Here is a 16,798-nt window from a genome sequence, read left to right as displayed (position 1 = left end):
ACGCTTTGCATTTTTCATTCCAACAGATGGTGCTTACAGCCAACATGATAACTGTCAGATATCTGGTCCTAGCTGAGTTGAGTATGAATTTGCGGTTGATTTGGGTTTTTTCTATTTTATCCTTGTGATTCTGATGATCGTATTAGTATTTTGAAATGTTTCTGCCGCCATCGTTGGGGATGATTGATTATGTGCCATCAACTCCTAGCGACCACATCGATGGATTTCCTCCAAGACACTCTGCTCTTATCCTGCTCTTTTCAGTCTCCCAGTGGTGCACTCATTGCCTCTATGACCGAATCCCTCCATGTGTTTTGTGGGCGGTCCCACCTGCCAATCGCTAGCAGGACCTGCCCTCTGCCCTCAAAACTGGAGGGTCTCCCATGGTTCCTGGCAGTTCATTATGTGGAGTGGCTGAGTTGTGGTGCTTTTCTTTTGAGTTTCCTATCCCTTGTTCCTCCATGGAGGTGTGTGTCCTGCCCTGTGCCTGACACTGCCTGGATAGGCTCTAGCTCCCTGCGACTTCTGGCTGAATTGACCGGGGTGCAAAATGTTTGAACCTTTTTGGCCTTCACCTTTGGGACTTTGCTTGCATTTGTGTTAGCTGCTAATCCTATTGGAGCCCACCGACTGTCACACTGATGGTCTGAGTGTGGGGGTCTCCAACCTGGGTCTTATGAGGCCCATGTTATTTAAGTTGTTAATTACTTGCACAGTTTATTTCTGCTCTTATTTTGCTAAATTGATGAGGGAAGTTCGGCAGAATGTGGAATTGGACTGCCATCAGTTATTGTTCTATTGAAGTTTTCCTTTATTAAGCTACAGTTGCCTCATATGCTATTGGATTCTCAGCAGCATTGCTAATGTTTTTGCGATGCGCCACCTGTTGAAATGGAAATTGCAAAGCATTTTACAACTGCACACATTTACAGTACATAAAAACATTCCAACACTTGGCGCACCAAAGACTTTAACACTGAAATCGAACGTTTGACACGTCACAGTGCCCACTTGTCAGATCTTTCATGCTTACCTTCTCTGATCTGCTCACAGTGAAAATAGTATTTGCTGTCTTCTGCATAGTTATGTTCTGCATCGTTGTTTCCTCTCACAATGTTCTCAATGGCTTGATTGAACTGACCAGGAGACACGTTTGCTGGAGATAATAAGAGAAATGGGGCGCTTCGTGAGTTCAAGGCTCAAAATTTGATGGGCACTGTAAGAAGGGTCATCTGTGAGATTTTTACTTAAAGAAGATGGACGGTTACATCAAAAAAGGAAAAGGCAGCAGGATTCGGATTCAAATGAAGGGGGGTGTCAGGTGACCACTTGCGTCCACTTCAGGTGACCCCGTATGTAAACCCGAGTGGCCATTTAGCTCTGTGAGCTTCATAGGGTTGAAGTATTAAAAAAAGAAATGCATCATACCTGAAAAGCACCTTAGGGCCATATTGGTGAAAGGTGCTATATAGAAAAATGAAAGTTACTGCTCGTCTCTAACTCACTTAGCCCCCCCACTGTACAACTGAAAACCGGGGGTCCTCTTGGACTCTTCAGTGGAGGTCTCCGGGAACGGGGCTGCAGTGAACAAGAAGGCTCCATCACAACCTGCGGCGCCAACCTCAGCATTTCACTTAACCTGCCAGGCCTCGTCATCAGAGATGTGTAAGACATGGCAGCAGAGAAGAAGTCCAGAGAAGAGCGACAAGGCCGACTCCAGGAATACCGGGGACGAGTTATGAGGAAAGCGCAAAAGAGCCGAGCCTTTACAGTTTAAGAGCAGACATGAGTGAATGTTTCAGAAAATTGTGAAAGGAATCAGCCCAGTGGAACAAGACGGTGACTTTAAAAGGAGTTCATGACAAACACGGGGGGCACAGCTGGGAACTGGTGAAGGTTACATTTCATACAAACGCTAGGAAGAGAGCCAGGGGCTCATGGAATAAGTGGCCGAGTAGTGTGGTGGAGAGGAGGACTTTAGGGACCCTAAACACTCGATTCAGGGTTATTTTGGAGAAAACGATTGGTAAGCTTTGTTGGTCTGAATGGCCTGTTCTCCACTAAATGTTCAAATATTCCAAAAAAAATGTCTTCAAATCAATGAATTCAAATGAGCTGGAGGACCCCCACTCTGAACTGACGGAAGACACACAGCAGCTATACTGGGAGTTCAGGAAGAAGGGCAGCGGGGGTCACCAAAACACAGAAACAGAAGTAGTCAGGCAGGGCAGGGCAGGGCAGGGCAGGGCCAGGATACTGTGGGATCTGCAAAGCATCTTGGGATAGCGTCAATCAGAAAAGGAAGGATATGAAAGTAGAAAGAGCCACAGAGAGCAGCGGGAGAGCGAGAGAGCAACTCACTAAAGCGGGCAGAATTCACACTGCAGGAACAGGGAAAGAGTTCACTGTACAGTATCATAATAAACAGAAGAATAAGAAGACATTGACTGATATAGCGCCTTAAATACCGGGGCTGGTCATTAAGAAGAAGAAGAAAAAGACGACTTTAACTTTTAGAACACCTTTATACAGTATAATATGCTTAATGATTGTGTTATTAAAGGTTTTACATAAACCAATAAAAATAATGATCATAATAGTAATAATTTATTTATATATTTATACAGTATAACACGCTTAATGATTGCGTCGGTCATTAAAGTTACCTGTAAATGTATGATAATAATCATAATAATAATAGTAGTAGTAATAATAATCCATTTTACTCATACAGCATTTGTATTTAGTATATCCGGTTATTAACGGTTCTCAATGACACCATGTACAGTATTTCTGTCCCTCATTTGCATACAAATGCTGAGCTCAAAGTGCTTTACATGATGAAGAAAAAAGACAAAGTACAGAAGAAAATAAAATTAGGCAACACTAATTAACATAGAATTAAAGTAAAGTGGTCCGATGGCCAGGGAGGACAGAAAAAACAAAAAATAAAATAATAAAATCTGCAGGGGGTCCGAGGCCACGAGACCACCAAGCCCCCTCTAGGCATTCTACCTGACATCAATGACCTCAATCAGTCCTCATGGTATTCAGGGTTCTCATGGAAGGACTTGATGATGACGGTCACGTGGACTTCTGGCCTGCAATCCATCAATGGGGGGGCATCACGGTGCTTTGATCAGGTGGTGGGGGCGCAGGTGGTCATCACAGAAGACCAGAAAAAGAACGGTTCTCTGTAAATTTATTCTAACAATAATGATATTTGAATGTCGCTGTCTATCAGCCTCATTCCATGTGTCAAGATGCCCTCCGCCTGACTTCAGCATGGGAACTCCGTCATTAATTACACAATTGGTGTTATGGCCCTTTGTGGTCCAGGCTCAGTTGTGTTCTCGTAAAGCCTTCCTCTCAGGCTCTTGTCATTTTTGCTCACCACCTGTCTGCCTTTGATGGATGGACCCCCATTACCTGCTGAGAAAGTGTCATTCATATTCTTGCGAATGCGTTGCCTATTTGAAGGCGACTCTCAGGGTTCCTCCTACACCTTCATCTGCTGTCCTCCTTTGCCCATTGCGTCCTGTCTCGATTTTGTTGGACTGAGTAAGCACAGTGCTCCTGACCAATCAGAGTGCATGGAGGGACCAGACACACACACACACAGACAGACATTAGCTTTTAATTATTTGGATGATTTTTACCTTTGCACAACATTTTCTGCCAGTCAGCCCGAGTACCTTACAACCACTGACAGCAGCACAAAGCCACATGGCGTGTGTGAGGGCGCATCTCCCTGTCTCCATGTCTGTGTGTCTATCTACCTGCTCTGATGCTGGCAGCGACTTCAGTCACATCAGGTCTGCTAGAAACAGTGAAGGACCTCATTGCATTCACCTGCCTGCTAGTGCTAAGCCATGTCTTCAAGGAGTCTGAGGCTAACAATTCATGAAAGTCAGTGACACGTCGCCTGCACTGGCAGCAAATGCTGAATGAAGGTTTGCCAGGCTCTGTGCATTTAAGTGAAGATGTATAAACCTGTCTGTTACATTGCAGTATCTGTTCTTATGAATGGCTGTTCATTACCTTGTAGATAGTAACTGAATCTGCTTACGAGAGGGACAATCGTCAGACAAGCAGGATGGCGGCGTGTGTTGTGTATGTCCTGAGCAGAAGGTGGCGGAGCGCCAGCCACAGACAGCAAGCTGGCAGGAGATCACCTGGAGCTCTGAGACCGTAGCACTAACCATTGTGCCACCTTACTACCCCTTCCAATGTTAAAGAAACATGAAATGACCAACCTCGGAAGTACGCCTTGAAAAGACTGGTTGGAGTCAGGGGGCGCAGGCCCACCAGCTCTCCTGGCTTGAAGGCCGGCTTCCCTGGCAGTGGGTTTTTTTCCATAAAAGTGGCCACAGCCCTCAGGATGGCTTTGGTAGTGATGTCTTCATCGGTGAGGTCATTCGGACCCACGTCTGGGGATTCTCGGTTGGGGAAAAAGGCAAATGTCCACCCAATCCACAGAGTCAGCAGTCCAGAATGGAGATGCATGTTCTTCTGCCCGTGGCTATCGTTCTGCTCCACAGCCAAAGCCTCTCTGCCTTAATAAATACGAGTGTCTTGGCACAAGGAAATGTTATGTCATACATGAGGAGTTTGGTTTTATTGCCAAAAGGTGCCACCCATTAATAAAACAGAAATGTACTTTTCAATTGTGTGTCTGTGAAGCTCCAAACATGAGAACCTCAGACTTCTAATTGACCTACACTCAGTTTTATCTTTATCTTTATCTCAGCTTTCAATCTCCTCTTCGAATTGAGTCCACAGAATATAAATTATTAACGTTTGAGCCCATAAGCAGTGCACTGGGACCCCAACCTACACGACCACCTATTAAACCTAAATTGGCTCCATTGGTACTTCCAACAAAATTAGTGCTGGCTTCAGAATCCCACACCTCTTTGCTTGAAGATGAGCTTCCCTGTCATTAGTCCTAAGTGCACATCCATGTTGTCTCCTCTGATGTCCTGTAGTGCGAGACTGACAGATAGATAGATAGATAGATAGATAGATAGATAGATAGATAGATAGATATGTGAAAGGCACTATATGATAGATAGATAGATAGATAGATAGATAGATAGATAGATAGATAGATAGATAGAAGGCACTATATGATAGACATTTCATTATTTTTAAAGCATCTTCACTTCCCAGAATGTTTCACATCTCTATAATTTTTCTTTGGTTTTTGTCTCCAGTTATGAATTTTCCACATATCTCTGCACACCCTGACCATTTCAATAAGTCCTCATATATTCACATTTTAAGCTCTTCTAATACTAGTACTAGTAATACTTTATATTGCACATTACAAACAGGATGCTGAAAGTGCTGCTCAGTAAAAGAACAGTCCCAGTCACAGACAGATGACTTTTTAAAATGACATTTCATGTAAAATCAAAAGATTAAAGTATAGTTTGCTGTAATCTTGTGTAAACATTTGTTTAAGATTAAACATTAGTGTAATGTGCTCGTTCTCCGTATTCCATGCAATGGACTCTCTTTGATAAGCATTTCCCTGGAAGCCCTACCAGTCCCAATGCCACTTCCCAGGGTGGCAGACTCGCTGCCCTCCATTTTTACATTTCTGACACCCCTAAACTAAACAGGAAAGCAAACAGTCAGCTGGCACCACCCCGGAGCCTTGCCTAAAATAACTCCAGTGCGGTTCTCCTTCAGAAAGTCTGCAGGACCTCTTTAGTTTGTCACATTTTTTATTTTCTTTCCCTTGATGAAGCTCCACCAGATACCCACAGAATGACAATGTGAAATAGAGTATTTGCAAATGCATTAAAAATGAAAACCTGAATTCTCACATTGGCTCAGGTGTTCAGCCTTTGTGATGTTTCTCCATCTTCTCCATCTTCATCTCGGAGTCCACCTGTCATCAGTTCAATGAATTGGACTGAGTAGGAAATGCAGAAGGAGGTCTGGCTGGTGAGCAGAAAACACAGGCCATGAGGGACAAAAGAAGTGCATGTAGAGCCGTGAAGGGATCCAGAGACGTCCTGAAGGCACGGTATGTCACAAAATGGCCTCACATCCGGGCTTTATGCACAAGCTGCCCTGTGCCTCCACTGCTCCAGCGCCCTGATTTTGCTTTCTTGTTGTTGGACTCTCCTGCATTGACAACGTGGGGGTAAAGTCGATGACATCTCCAGTGGGTTTCAATAAATGGTGTAACTCATGCGTGTCGGCTGACCTCCTCACCGGCTCAGTCGAGGTATGTAGTAACCCGCCGAGATGAGAGGGGGCGCTGCCACTAACTTTGTCTTCTCCTTCTTCCCCCTGTGAGGGACAGCTGGCAGCTCAACCCAGCCGGGGCACCCAGAGAACGGAAGGATGGGGGACGGCAGCTTTGCTAGGACACTGCATCCCCCAGGACACTAGATGGCAGCTTCCTTTGGGTGACAGCGGTGCCCTGGATTCCCATAGGGCACTATGGGACTTGGAGTTCCACATCTCAGCTCTATTGGGTGCCATGGGTGCTGCCAGGGAGTGCTATGAATATACAAGAGCCATACGGCACAAGGTTTCCGCTTAACCCATAAGTGCTAGCAGACCATGTGGGCCGAAGAGCAGAAGCACTGCCGGGTTGGCCAATATAAAAGGACTGGACCGACCTCACAGGGATGAGCGAGAGTTCAGTGGGAGACAGAAGCTTGTGGGAGTAGCGCAGGAGGAAAGATAAAGAAAGAAGAACAATTGTGTGTGCTGCAGGGTCTACTTGTGGCTGTAGTGGTGGGAAACGTTTTGGGGAAGCGTTTCCTTAATAATAAAAAGCTCTTCTTGTGCTTTTAAGTTGTGCCTGGTGGGTGTCTGTCGTGTTGGGTTTGAGGAGCAACGGTGCCCCCAAGTGTCCACACCCCACAGCACCGAGAAGCCACCCACTAGGGTCATTTGACGTCGCCCCTTCCAGTCCAGCCACTATAACACCTCAAGTATCCCAGTTGAAGATGTCATTTCCTGGCTAGAGTGAACCACCAAATGGAGCTCCGCTAAAAGCGACTGCCTTACAATTCTTTTATTATCGAAGTCCCCCTTCTAGGACACACGCCATAGAGTGTCATTTCTTTTTCAACCTTTCATGTTATTGAATGTGGACAACAAAAGGGACGAGCCAGTTGGCTCCTCATACTTTCCCTGCCATTCCAGCTGCTGGCCATGACAGCAATAACATTATTCTAATATTCCTTTATTGTTTTTTTCCCCGCTAAAACATTCAGAGAGGGTGAGACGGTGGCACTGCTACCTCAAACTAAGGAGACCAGGGTTCACATTGTATGGAGTTTGTGTGTTCTCCCCTTGTCCGCATGGGTTTCCTCCCACAGCCCATTGGCATGAAGGTTTGATGGACTGGTGACGCTCAACTGGGCCCAGAACATGCTTGGTGGGCATGTTCATCCTGTGATGGACTGGCGTCCTATCCAGGGTTTGTTCCTGCCTTGTTGGGATAGGCTGCAGACCCCGAGACGGTGACCCTGGTCTGGATTAAGTGACCTGACATTCATATAATAAGGGAGATGGTGGGAGAGGACGGGTGACATGTCTCCACTCAGACGTTTGACCGAGTCCAGTCGGGTGGCTTTGTTTGCTCCTTTTCAGTCCCCTCAAAACCCATCTGAGATCCCAGAATAAGCTGATAAGTAAACTGTGCTCAGCAGGATAAAGTCAGGTTTACAAGGCAGGTCTGGCGGGCGCCGTGCTGCAGGACTTTGTTCAGAATCCAGAAGACAAACACAGTGTGTGTTCATGGCGCCTTTACACCTTCTTTTATTTAGGCAAACACAGGGCTCCACCAGCCAGCTGCTACCCGGACGCCGACCTCCTGTTTACAGGCAAGCTTGCCTTCCGAGTGTCTGCCATTAAAATCCACTGGGTCTGCTCTCGGCTTGTCCACTTCATTCCACGGGGTGTCACTCGCTCGTCCGTCATGTCTCTACAAAGCTTGCAAAGGAGTCTTGAGTCTCGGGTCCTCCCTACATGGAGTTTGCATGTTCTCCCCGTGCCTGTGTGGGGTTCTTCCCACAGTCCAAGGACATGCAGTTTAGGGGGACTGGCGATACCAAATGTGTGTGTGGCACCCAGTCCAGGGTTTGTTCCTGCCTTGCACCCTATGCCAGTGGGGATTAGGCTCCAGCAGACCTCTGCAACCCTGTCCAGGACTAAGTGGGTTAGACTGACTGACACCCTACATAAAGGGAATGTCCCCAAAAACAAAACAAGGACAATTTGAGTTTGCAATATTTTATTCAACAAACAATGAACAGATACAGCATCTCGGTGGGGCGGCAAGACACACGTCAACAGCAACGAGTAAATCATACGTCTAAAGAAGTTTAAATAAGAAGACACGTTTAGACGAGACCCTCTCTATTGATGTTCTGATCTGGTGACAAGTCTACTCTTTGTTAATTTCGATTAAGAGAATGAATACGCCATGTCACATTGATGTGCAGATCACCCCTGTCTGTTGGCGCCGTTTGCATGAAGATCTGACGTTTGCCCGTTCAAATACGTTGAACAAGCCCACACTTTCCATGAGGGTGCACATGACTGTATCTCGAAAAATGCTTGTCAATGCTCTGCTCCCTCCAAACATTAAAAATGGAAAACTTCTCGCTCTCACTTGCTCACCGACTGATTGGTGGAAGGGGTGTCCATTACTGCTGAAAGGCCGTTTAACCGAATGTGATTTAAAAACATAAATGAATGACAAAATGACCATGTGCTGGATGTGTCAAAATGTTATTATAATGTGTAAGTACGAACACTAAATCTCTCTATTATATTAAAAAAATCTTGGGAGACGAGACGTGACTTTTTCAGAGAGATACTTTCACATCCCACGAGACGAGATTTTGTGCAAAGAAATAATTTGGGGCCGGAAATAAAAGACAAAGAGAAGAAGATGACAAAGTAGAGCATTGTAAACAATTCAAAAACGTTGCCGTGATACACATGCAAAGATCACATTAGCGCAAATGGAAATCATTACTCGGTGAAATAACAGAACAAAGAAAAGAGATTAAATATAATGTTTGGATTTAAACTTTAAGTCGGAGACTTGTAGATCATCTAATTTGTGTCGTCATCAGGGAAAAGTAGCGTTTTTTCCCAATGAAGAGGCCTATCCACGAGAATTAAAAGATTCCAAAAACATTGGTGTGGTACACATGCAAAGCAGGTTAGAGATAATCGAAGTATGAAAATTTCGAGAGTCTCAAAAAAATGATACTAAAGATTTAAAAGAAAAACCTGAGACGAGAGAAAATTTAAAGACCCGCGAGAGATATTTTCAAGTCCCGCGAGACAAGACTTTATGCAAAGAGATTTGGAAAAGTCCCGCCCACATCTAAAATATTTACATCCACGCACACGGCTCAATCATTTCTCATTTCTGTGAATGCTATCATCAGACACAGTTCGTGTAGAGAGAAAGAAACGATATTCACTCACGGGCAGCTATACGTTGCGTTGTCACGATGCAATTCAAAACACGGAATCAAAATAAAATGTGATATTGACGAAAAGGTAATTCCAAATATTTTTTTTAATGAAGTGTTACAGTAAAAGTGTAAGTTTAAAAAGTATCCGAGTGTGAATTTCAAAGCCAAAAAGATCAAAAAAGTATAACGCATCCAAAACCTTTAATGCAACATGAAACATAAATGCAGAGCAGGTTAGAGATTATGAAAGTACTGAAATTCAAAAGTCTCGAAAGACTGATAGTAGAGATCACAATAGTGCTAACAAACAGAAATTATTATTCAGACAGCGAAAAGAGATCGAATATATGGACAGAGGTGATATGTCGGAAGTATGTAGCTATTATTCAGATTTAAACTTTAAGTCGGAGACTTGTAGATCTTCTAATTTGTGTTGCCATCAGGGAAAAGTAGGAATTCTTCCCAATGAAGAGGTGTATCCGCGAGAAATAAAAGATTTGTTGTTTGGTGAAAGTGAAATCCCGCAAGAGAAAATTTTAAGCCCGCGAGACCACGCACACGGTTCAATCATCTCTCGTTTGTGTGAATGCTATCGTCGTGTAGAAAGAAAGAAAGGATGTTCACTCACGGGCAGTTACCCGTTGTGTTGTCATGATGCAATTCTAAACACAGAATTAAAATTCAATGCGATATTGGCGAAAAGTTAAAAGCGAAAAGAAATCGAATATATGGACAGAGGTGATATGACACAAGCATTTAGGTATTGGTCAGCTTTAAACTTAGGAGACTCGTAGATCGTCTAATTCGTGTTGCGTTTCATCCCAATGAAGAGGCGTATCTGCGAGAATTAAACGTTTTGTTGTTTGCTGAAAGTGAAATCCACATTGGCGAGCAGCAGAGACGTGAAGTTGCTGGCACATAGTGCAGGCCGGGGGGTTGGCGAGCGAAGTGTGCAGGGGGCAACGGCCACTAGTTATTATAAAGTACAATGAGTTGTGCATATCCGTCATCGTGTACGCCTAACGGGAGCGCCTGTACAGAATGCTGATCTCATTCAAAATTTTCTCTGTTAAATTAGCGGCTCATTAAATTAACGGCCTACAGTGTAGACTTGAAAGTTTGTTCAGAAATGATCTCCTCATTTTTAGGAAACTGGCAAACCTAATTCCACGGGACACTAACAAGAGCGCAGGTGCAAATTTCTTACCTTATTTACAATTTTTTGCCTGTTAACTTAGAGTTCGTTAAAATCAGACGTTCTACCGTAAAGATTTGTAAGTTTCTTCAGAAATGTTCTCCAAATTTTTAGCATACTGGCAAAACTATTTTTTCGAAAGAAGAAGCCCGAATGACAATAAGCTGCCCTAATTTGGGGGTTTCATAAGAAATGTAAGGACTTACTTCATGAGGTAGGAGTACATAATAAACAAGAAGAGTTGCGTCACATATCTGAAATATTAAAACGTGTGCCTCAAATGAAATGGTTCAAGTCAAAATAATTGAAAGTATTTGTCATTTGTCACCGTCTGACAGAGTTCATGGAGGGCCAGGACCGAATCATAAATCACCTCATATTCGGAACCTTGAAATGGTTTACAACGATACCCCACGTGCTTATGTTTGATATTTGTCATTTCTAACTTTCTAGGAGGGCTAAGACCACCGGTGAAGAATATATCACATCACAAATACGATCATAATCACGAACAGCAACTTTGAAATTGCATAAAGCGACACTCCGCATGCCTACGTTACCGTTCTCCATTTTTTCTAAGTTTTGTGACGACTCATAACACATTAGGGGGTGAACCCCCTGGGTTCGGTTGATGTGGCCTGCACAACTTCAAGTCTTTCTGATCATTTTTTGCTGAAGACACCAATTGGTCTAATATTATAATATTTGTTTAAATTTCTGCATAAATATTTTTGATTTTATATACTTTGTTAATTCCCAAGGAGAAATTGTCATTTCACATGACCTTTAGGGGGTCAGAGTGCAGGGTCAGCCATTGTACAGCACCCTTGGAGCAATTCTCAAATTAAGGGCTTGCTCAAGGACCCATGGGAGTCGGATCTCTTCTGGCAATAATGGGATCGGAACTGGGAACTTTCCAGATACCGGAACAGATTCTGAGCCACTGAGACACAACTCTACCTACAGTGCATCTGAACATGGTTTATAAAAGGAGGATTTTTCTGGTATAGAGAGCCAAAAACAGAAAGTAACCCCAAAGACGACATCAAGACGTGTCGAGTGGTATATCATAGGTGGGGATTTTCTCGTACCGGTGAGTCAGGAGGCGCCGGGCAAAAATAACTGAAATGATTTCAAACAATTTGGTAGAAATTCTTACGAAGACGACTTCATCAGGTGTTTTAGATTAACCAGCATGTCACCCACTACTGACGAAAGCCTTGTGGGGAAAAAAACCCCTTGAGTTCCTATCCGGTAACATACACATAAACCGACCACAAGCCCCCCTAATCGACAGTAGATACGCTGAGCTGCCTTCAAAGTCTGATTGCTCCATGTATTGTTCTGGACATTTTGAAATCCTTATCACCAAACATTCAGAAATTCCAAAGACGTAAGATTGTTTTATTCACATACTTCGCACACTCCCATTCCTTTAATAATCTCTTGAAGGAGGTCATCAGTAGAAGATGGCAGACAGCAGGGACACAGCAAGGACGACGCTGCTTTGAATTCGGGATTCACTGCTCCCATTTTCCTTCTGCAAACAAAAAGTCAAAGGTTTTTATTAAAAATGGTGCAGATCCTCGAACTAAGAGGACCACTGATACTTTTACAATTGTAGGTGCAAATGATGAATTCTGCAACTAACGGGAAATGGTGTGGGCTCCCTAGAAGAACTCAGAGTAACACAAACACATGTGTGTATAACAGCCAAAGAGACTATAGGAGGATTTTCTGGTATAGAAAGCTAAAAACAGAAGGTAACCCCAAAAGGCTCAAAATCTCGCGTAAGTAGACATCAAGACGTGTCGAATCGTATATCATAGGTGGGGATTGTAGAGGACTTGGAAAACGTGAGACAACCACCTCTTTACATATCACTAGAGTCAAGGCGGTGCTCAACAGAAACCCTAAATGAACCAGACGTTCCAGTGAAGGGTAACCCAGGGAGAAGTACAGGGAGTGCCACACAGCCGCTGACCTCTTTTCTGTATCTGCCCTTAGAGTGGAGGACGTGTGACGCCATTTCCGTCTCTGGTGGCATTTAAACTTACAGCGCCAGCACAAGTCGGCATTCCTTCACAGGAGGATGGATCTGCCTGAAGAAGCCTTCTGAAGATGACATCTGTTTTCTTATTTCACTCAGGACCCCAAATGTGCACCTGTCCGTCTCTGATCTTTTTACAATGTGTGTAGAAGCAGACTGACACGGGCTCCCCTCAGCCCCAGTGAAGGCACTCGGAGAGACGCAGGACAGATAGCACAATTACACTTTATCATATGCAAGAGCAGCGTTTGGGGGTGGCAAGTGCAGCGACCGCCCCAGGCCCCGCGCCTAAGGGGGTGGTCCCACTTTTGAGGTCCGCGTGTCCCGTTCGAGCAGATTTATCAAGTTATATTCTCCAGTATACATTCCACCATGCCTCAAGGCAGGCTTTGCGGTCTGCCGATCCGATCTATAGAAAAAGACATCGCAGATCCCGATTCGACTACGAAGATGTCATCAAAGACTTTTCCAATTGGAAAGCAAGAAACGGGGATTTTCGTCTCTGAACCTGGAAACCAGAGATTTCATGACGATACCTCTACGTTAATTTCACACTTCTTGTCAAAACACTGAGACTCAAGTTTTATTTGTAGGCCGGATATTAATGCACAAAAACATGATAACCGGCTGACGTGACATCAACGTGAGTTATGACTACGACATCCTGCATATCGAGACTCGGAGTATACGTGCAATTTGGGTTCTTTTTTCAAGAAGAGGCCCCGCTAATTTCCGTATGACACCGCATCGCATTTCACACTGCCGTGGTATTGTCATGAATTATGAATTGCACTTTTTTAATCGATTATATCGTTATATTTTGATAAAGTCCGCGTGTTATCTTGCAGAAATTTAGCTGAATTCTGCAATGAGAAAATCCGGTGTATGTTAACATTATTTTTATTACATTCCACGCACGTTTATACAGTCCACACACACCGGTGACAGCGTTTTACGTAACCGGTATCGGCAGTGGGGTTGGTCAGCCCGAGGCCCTGCCCACCCCTAAGGCCGCCTTGATTGCATGGCGCGCATGCAGACTCAAGTCAGATGGCACAATGAGCCCCAGCAATGGGCACCTTTTACTTTTATTCCAATTCTTATCATTTCAGCCATTTTTCTTCCTCATCTGACTTCCATTGCTCTAGTCCTGCCTCTAATTAATTCCTCCAGTCATTCTTAGTTGAGGGGGTGTCAAACCCCGCTCTGTCCATCTTCTATGTGTGATAAGGGGCTATTCTCTCCCCCTACTATCTCAGCGCTTGCTACCATGACTTACAAACAAAGAGCTGACATTCCCTTCTCTAAGCGAGGGGTCCATTCCTCGGCTCTCTAGCACGTCTGACCTTTGGCTGATGAAAAACTGGTGTTTAACATAATACAAAATAATAAAATTAATAATAATAATTCTTTGCATTTTTATAGCGCTTTTCTCACTACTCAATAAAAATCTATGTCGCATAAGCCTACCTCTTACATTTTAATGCTTAGTGAAATATTATATCTACTTGTCTCAAATGCGTATAATACTTCTACGTGTAAATTACCAATTTTAAGAATAGAATATTTTATATGTGCTTACTAGTGTGATCAAATCTATGAACTTTGGAGAGAGTTTTCAAAAACACGGTTGTTGGGGACGCCATTTCAGAATCGATCGATATTTTGGACAGAAGATCAAAGTTATGGAGGACCACGCAGGCACTCGTTGCTGTAAAATCTGTGCATCACAATGACCCCAATTCTTTTTACTTCATATGCTCATGTGAAAGGTATGATAACCACCTGAGCTAGAAGAAGAAGAAGAAGACGACGAGTTGAGACGCAGACTCAAACAATGAGTTAGTGGGCCTGAACGGGGTTGTCTTGTTTAGAAGCACCTCCATCACTGAAGTTCCTGAACGGCTCCTGCTGTTGCACCTTTGGAAGTCATTTTGCTTGACTTCTCATTGGTTACTAAGAAAACTGTTTTTTTATTTTAAAAAGTAGTAGCTTGACAAAAGTTCGATTCAGTAACAGAATGAATGGGAATGGACCACGTTAAGAAGACTTGTGGCTGAGCAATGCAGATCATACCTGTGAGTCGCGAAAATCGACATCAAGGAGGTTTGCGTTTCCTGTATCGTCAGTCAGAATGAGAGACACATGAGGATAGCAGCAGTCAGAACTGTGGAAGTGAAGAGAAGAATCGTTAATAATAATAAAAAAAACAAAAATCAAAGATCGGAAAAATACGGCAAGCAAATGAGCGTTCGATAAAAGAGCGAATTGCAGCTAATAAGAGTCTAGAAGAGATTTCACAAGGGGACACATTTCCACCAAATTAATTACCTTTGGGTCAGGCCAAGCTATAACCCCCAATGTCAGATGTGGACAGGCCCATCCAAGCACCGACTCGATTGTGCCGACACATTAAGTCGATTCAAACTGATTGGATTTACAGGAGTCACGACGCGTGTGTTGCACTGAATTCATTCCGCTGTTATCATCAGTCCAAAACACAAAAAATCAAGCATTTCCTCTTTGGAGTTCATTCTCATGACAATCCACAGCTGATGTAATCAAACACGTCACTTCCACAAATTAGCCAGAAAGTAACAATCAGAATGCTCATTACAGGTTGGCAAGAAGCACATGCGTTGTCGATCTTGTGAGCTTACAGCGTGAAATCAGAAGTATGGATTATGCGACAAAAGTAAACTGAAATGTTTTTCATTGATTTTTCGATGTTGTTTGCTGCTGTTCAGCTTTGGGCTCTCTCATAAACTTAGTCTCTCTATGATAATAAAAAAAATCGTGGGAGACAAGACTTTTTATGTGAACTTTTGAAGAGAGACACTTTCACGTCCTGCGAGACGAGTCTTTGTTCCAAGAGATTTAACCACAGAAATAAAAGACAAAGAGTAGATGAAAAAGTAGAACATCATAAAGAATTCAAAAATGTTGGTCCGGTACACATGCAGAGCAGGTTAGAGATAATCAAAGTATGTCAATTCGAAAGTCTCAAAAAAATGATAGTAAAGATCACATTAGCACAAAGAAATGGAAATTATTACTCTGTGAAATAATGGAACAACAAAAAGAGATTGGATATATTGTTCGGATTTAAACTTTAAGTCGGAGACGTGAAGATCGTCTAATTCGTGTTGCCATCAGGGAAAAGCAGTGTTTCATCCCAATGGAGAGGCGTATCTGCGAGAATTAAAACATTTGTTTTTTGGTGAAAGTGAAATCCCGCCAGAGAAAATTTGAAGCCCCACGAGACAAGACTTTATGCAAAGAGATTTGGAAAAGTCCTGCGCACATCTAAAACATTTACAACCACGCACGGTTCAATCATCTCTCATTTGTGTGAATGCTATTGTCAGACACAGTTCGTGTAGAGAGAAAGAAACGATACTCAATCACGGGCAGTAATCTGTTGCATTGTCACAACATAAGTCCAAACACGGAATCAAAATTCAATGCGATATTGACAAAAAGGTAAAAGCGAAGAGAGACTGAATATATGGACAGAGGTGATATTGTCCATATTGATTGAGATTGTCACACACGTGCAAATAGGAGGCAGCTGAAGGGCTTAAAGACTAATGGTAACACATCTGGCCAGGGGCGGCGGGGTGCACTAACTCTCTAAGTTGCCTGCAGACCTTTCCCAGGAAATCACACCAGGAACTGCGGCCTCATTTCCGGCCCCGGGGACAACATCACTTCTGGCTCTGGTCCTGAGGATGACATCACTCTGGTCCCGACCCTGGGGATGACATCACTTCCTCTGGACTCCCTTTAAAGCCTCACTCCCTTCCTCTGGATTTCAGTTCTGTTTTGGACTCAGTCTTGTAAACTACTTTTGCTTACATTTGGCTAACTTGGCAGCCAGGCAGACATTATACGGGTGGCTGCCCCAAATCTTGTGATTTCACAATATATACACACACACAGCAGAACTGTAACTGAAAACTCGGATCATATGGATGGCTGCTGTAGTGGCGATGCTGTGCCGAGACGTTGGGTTTCTGACACGGACAGAGTCAGCTGACGCCCCCGTGGTCAGACGTGAGCTCTGACAAATTTCCGCGGCGCTTG

At 43.7% G+C, this 16,798-nt stretch overlaps 2 protein-coding genes across 4 annotated transcripts in view; both read right to left on the bottom strand.

The window, feature by feature from the left end:
- The window catches only part of LOC120540105 (von Willebrand factor A domain-containing protein 7-like), a 96,764-nt gene extending 92,239 nt beyond the window's left edge, over nt 1–4,525 (bottom strand). For both annotated transcript variants that reach the window (XM_039770595.1, XM_039770594.1), the window contains exons 1-2: nt 4,257–4,525; nt 1,034–1,156 (exon numbers count right to left, since the gene is read on the bottom strand). In XM_039770595.1, coding sequence (XP_039626529.1) covers nt 1,034–1,156; nt 4,257–4,506 — 373 coding nt within the window. In that variant the 5' untranslated portion in view covers nt 4,507–4,525. The remainder of the gene's footprint in view (nt 1–1,033; nt 1,157–4,256) is intronic.
- Nucleotides 4,526–12,045: 7,520 nt separating this feature from the next.
- LOC120540104 (von Willebrand factor A domain-containing protein 7-like) overlaps nt 12,046–16,798 on the bottom strand; it is a 43,622-nt gene continuing 38,869 nt past the window's right edge. For both annotated transcript variants that reach the window (XM_039770592.1, XM_039770593.1), the window contains exons 18-19: nt 14,789–14,879; nt 12,046–12,202 (exon numbers count right to left, since the gene is read on the bottom strand). In XM_039770592.1, coding sequence (XP_039626526.1) covers nt 12,122–12,202; nt 14,789–14,879 — 172 coding nt within the window. In that variant the 3' untranslated portion in view covers nt 12,046–12,121. The remainder of the gene's footprint in view (nt 12,203–14,788; nt 14,880–16,798) is intronic.

This window comes from Polypterus senegalus, chromosome 12, assembly GCF_016835505.1.
Source record: "Polypterus senegalus isolate Bchr_013 chromosome 12, ASM1683550v1, whole genome shotgun sequence".
In the NCBI taxonomy this organism is placed as follows: Eukaryota; Metazoa; Chordata; class Cladistia; order Polypteriformes; family Polypteridae; genus Polypterus; species Polypterus senegalus.
The sequence above is the reverse complement of the archived record's forward strand: the minus strand, read 5'-3'. Positions and strand labels throughout refer to the sequence as shown.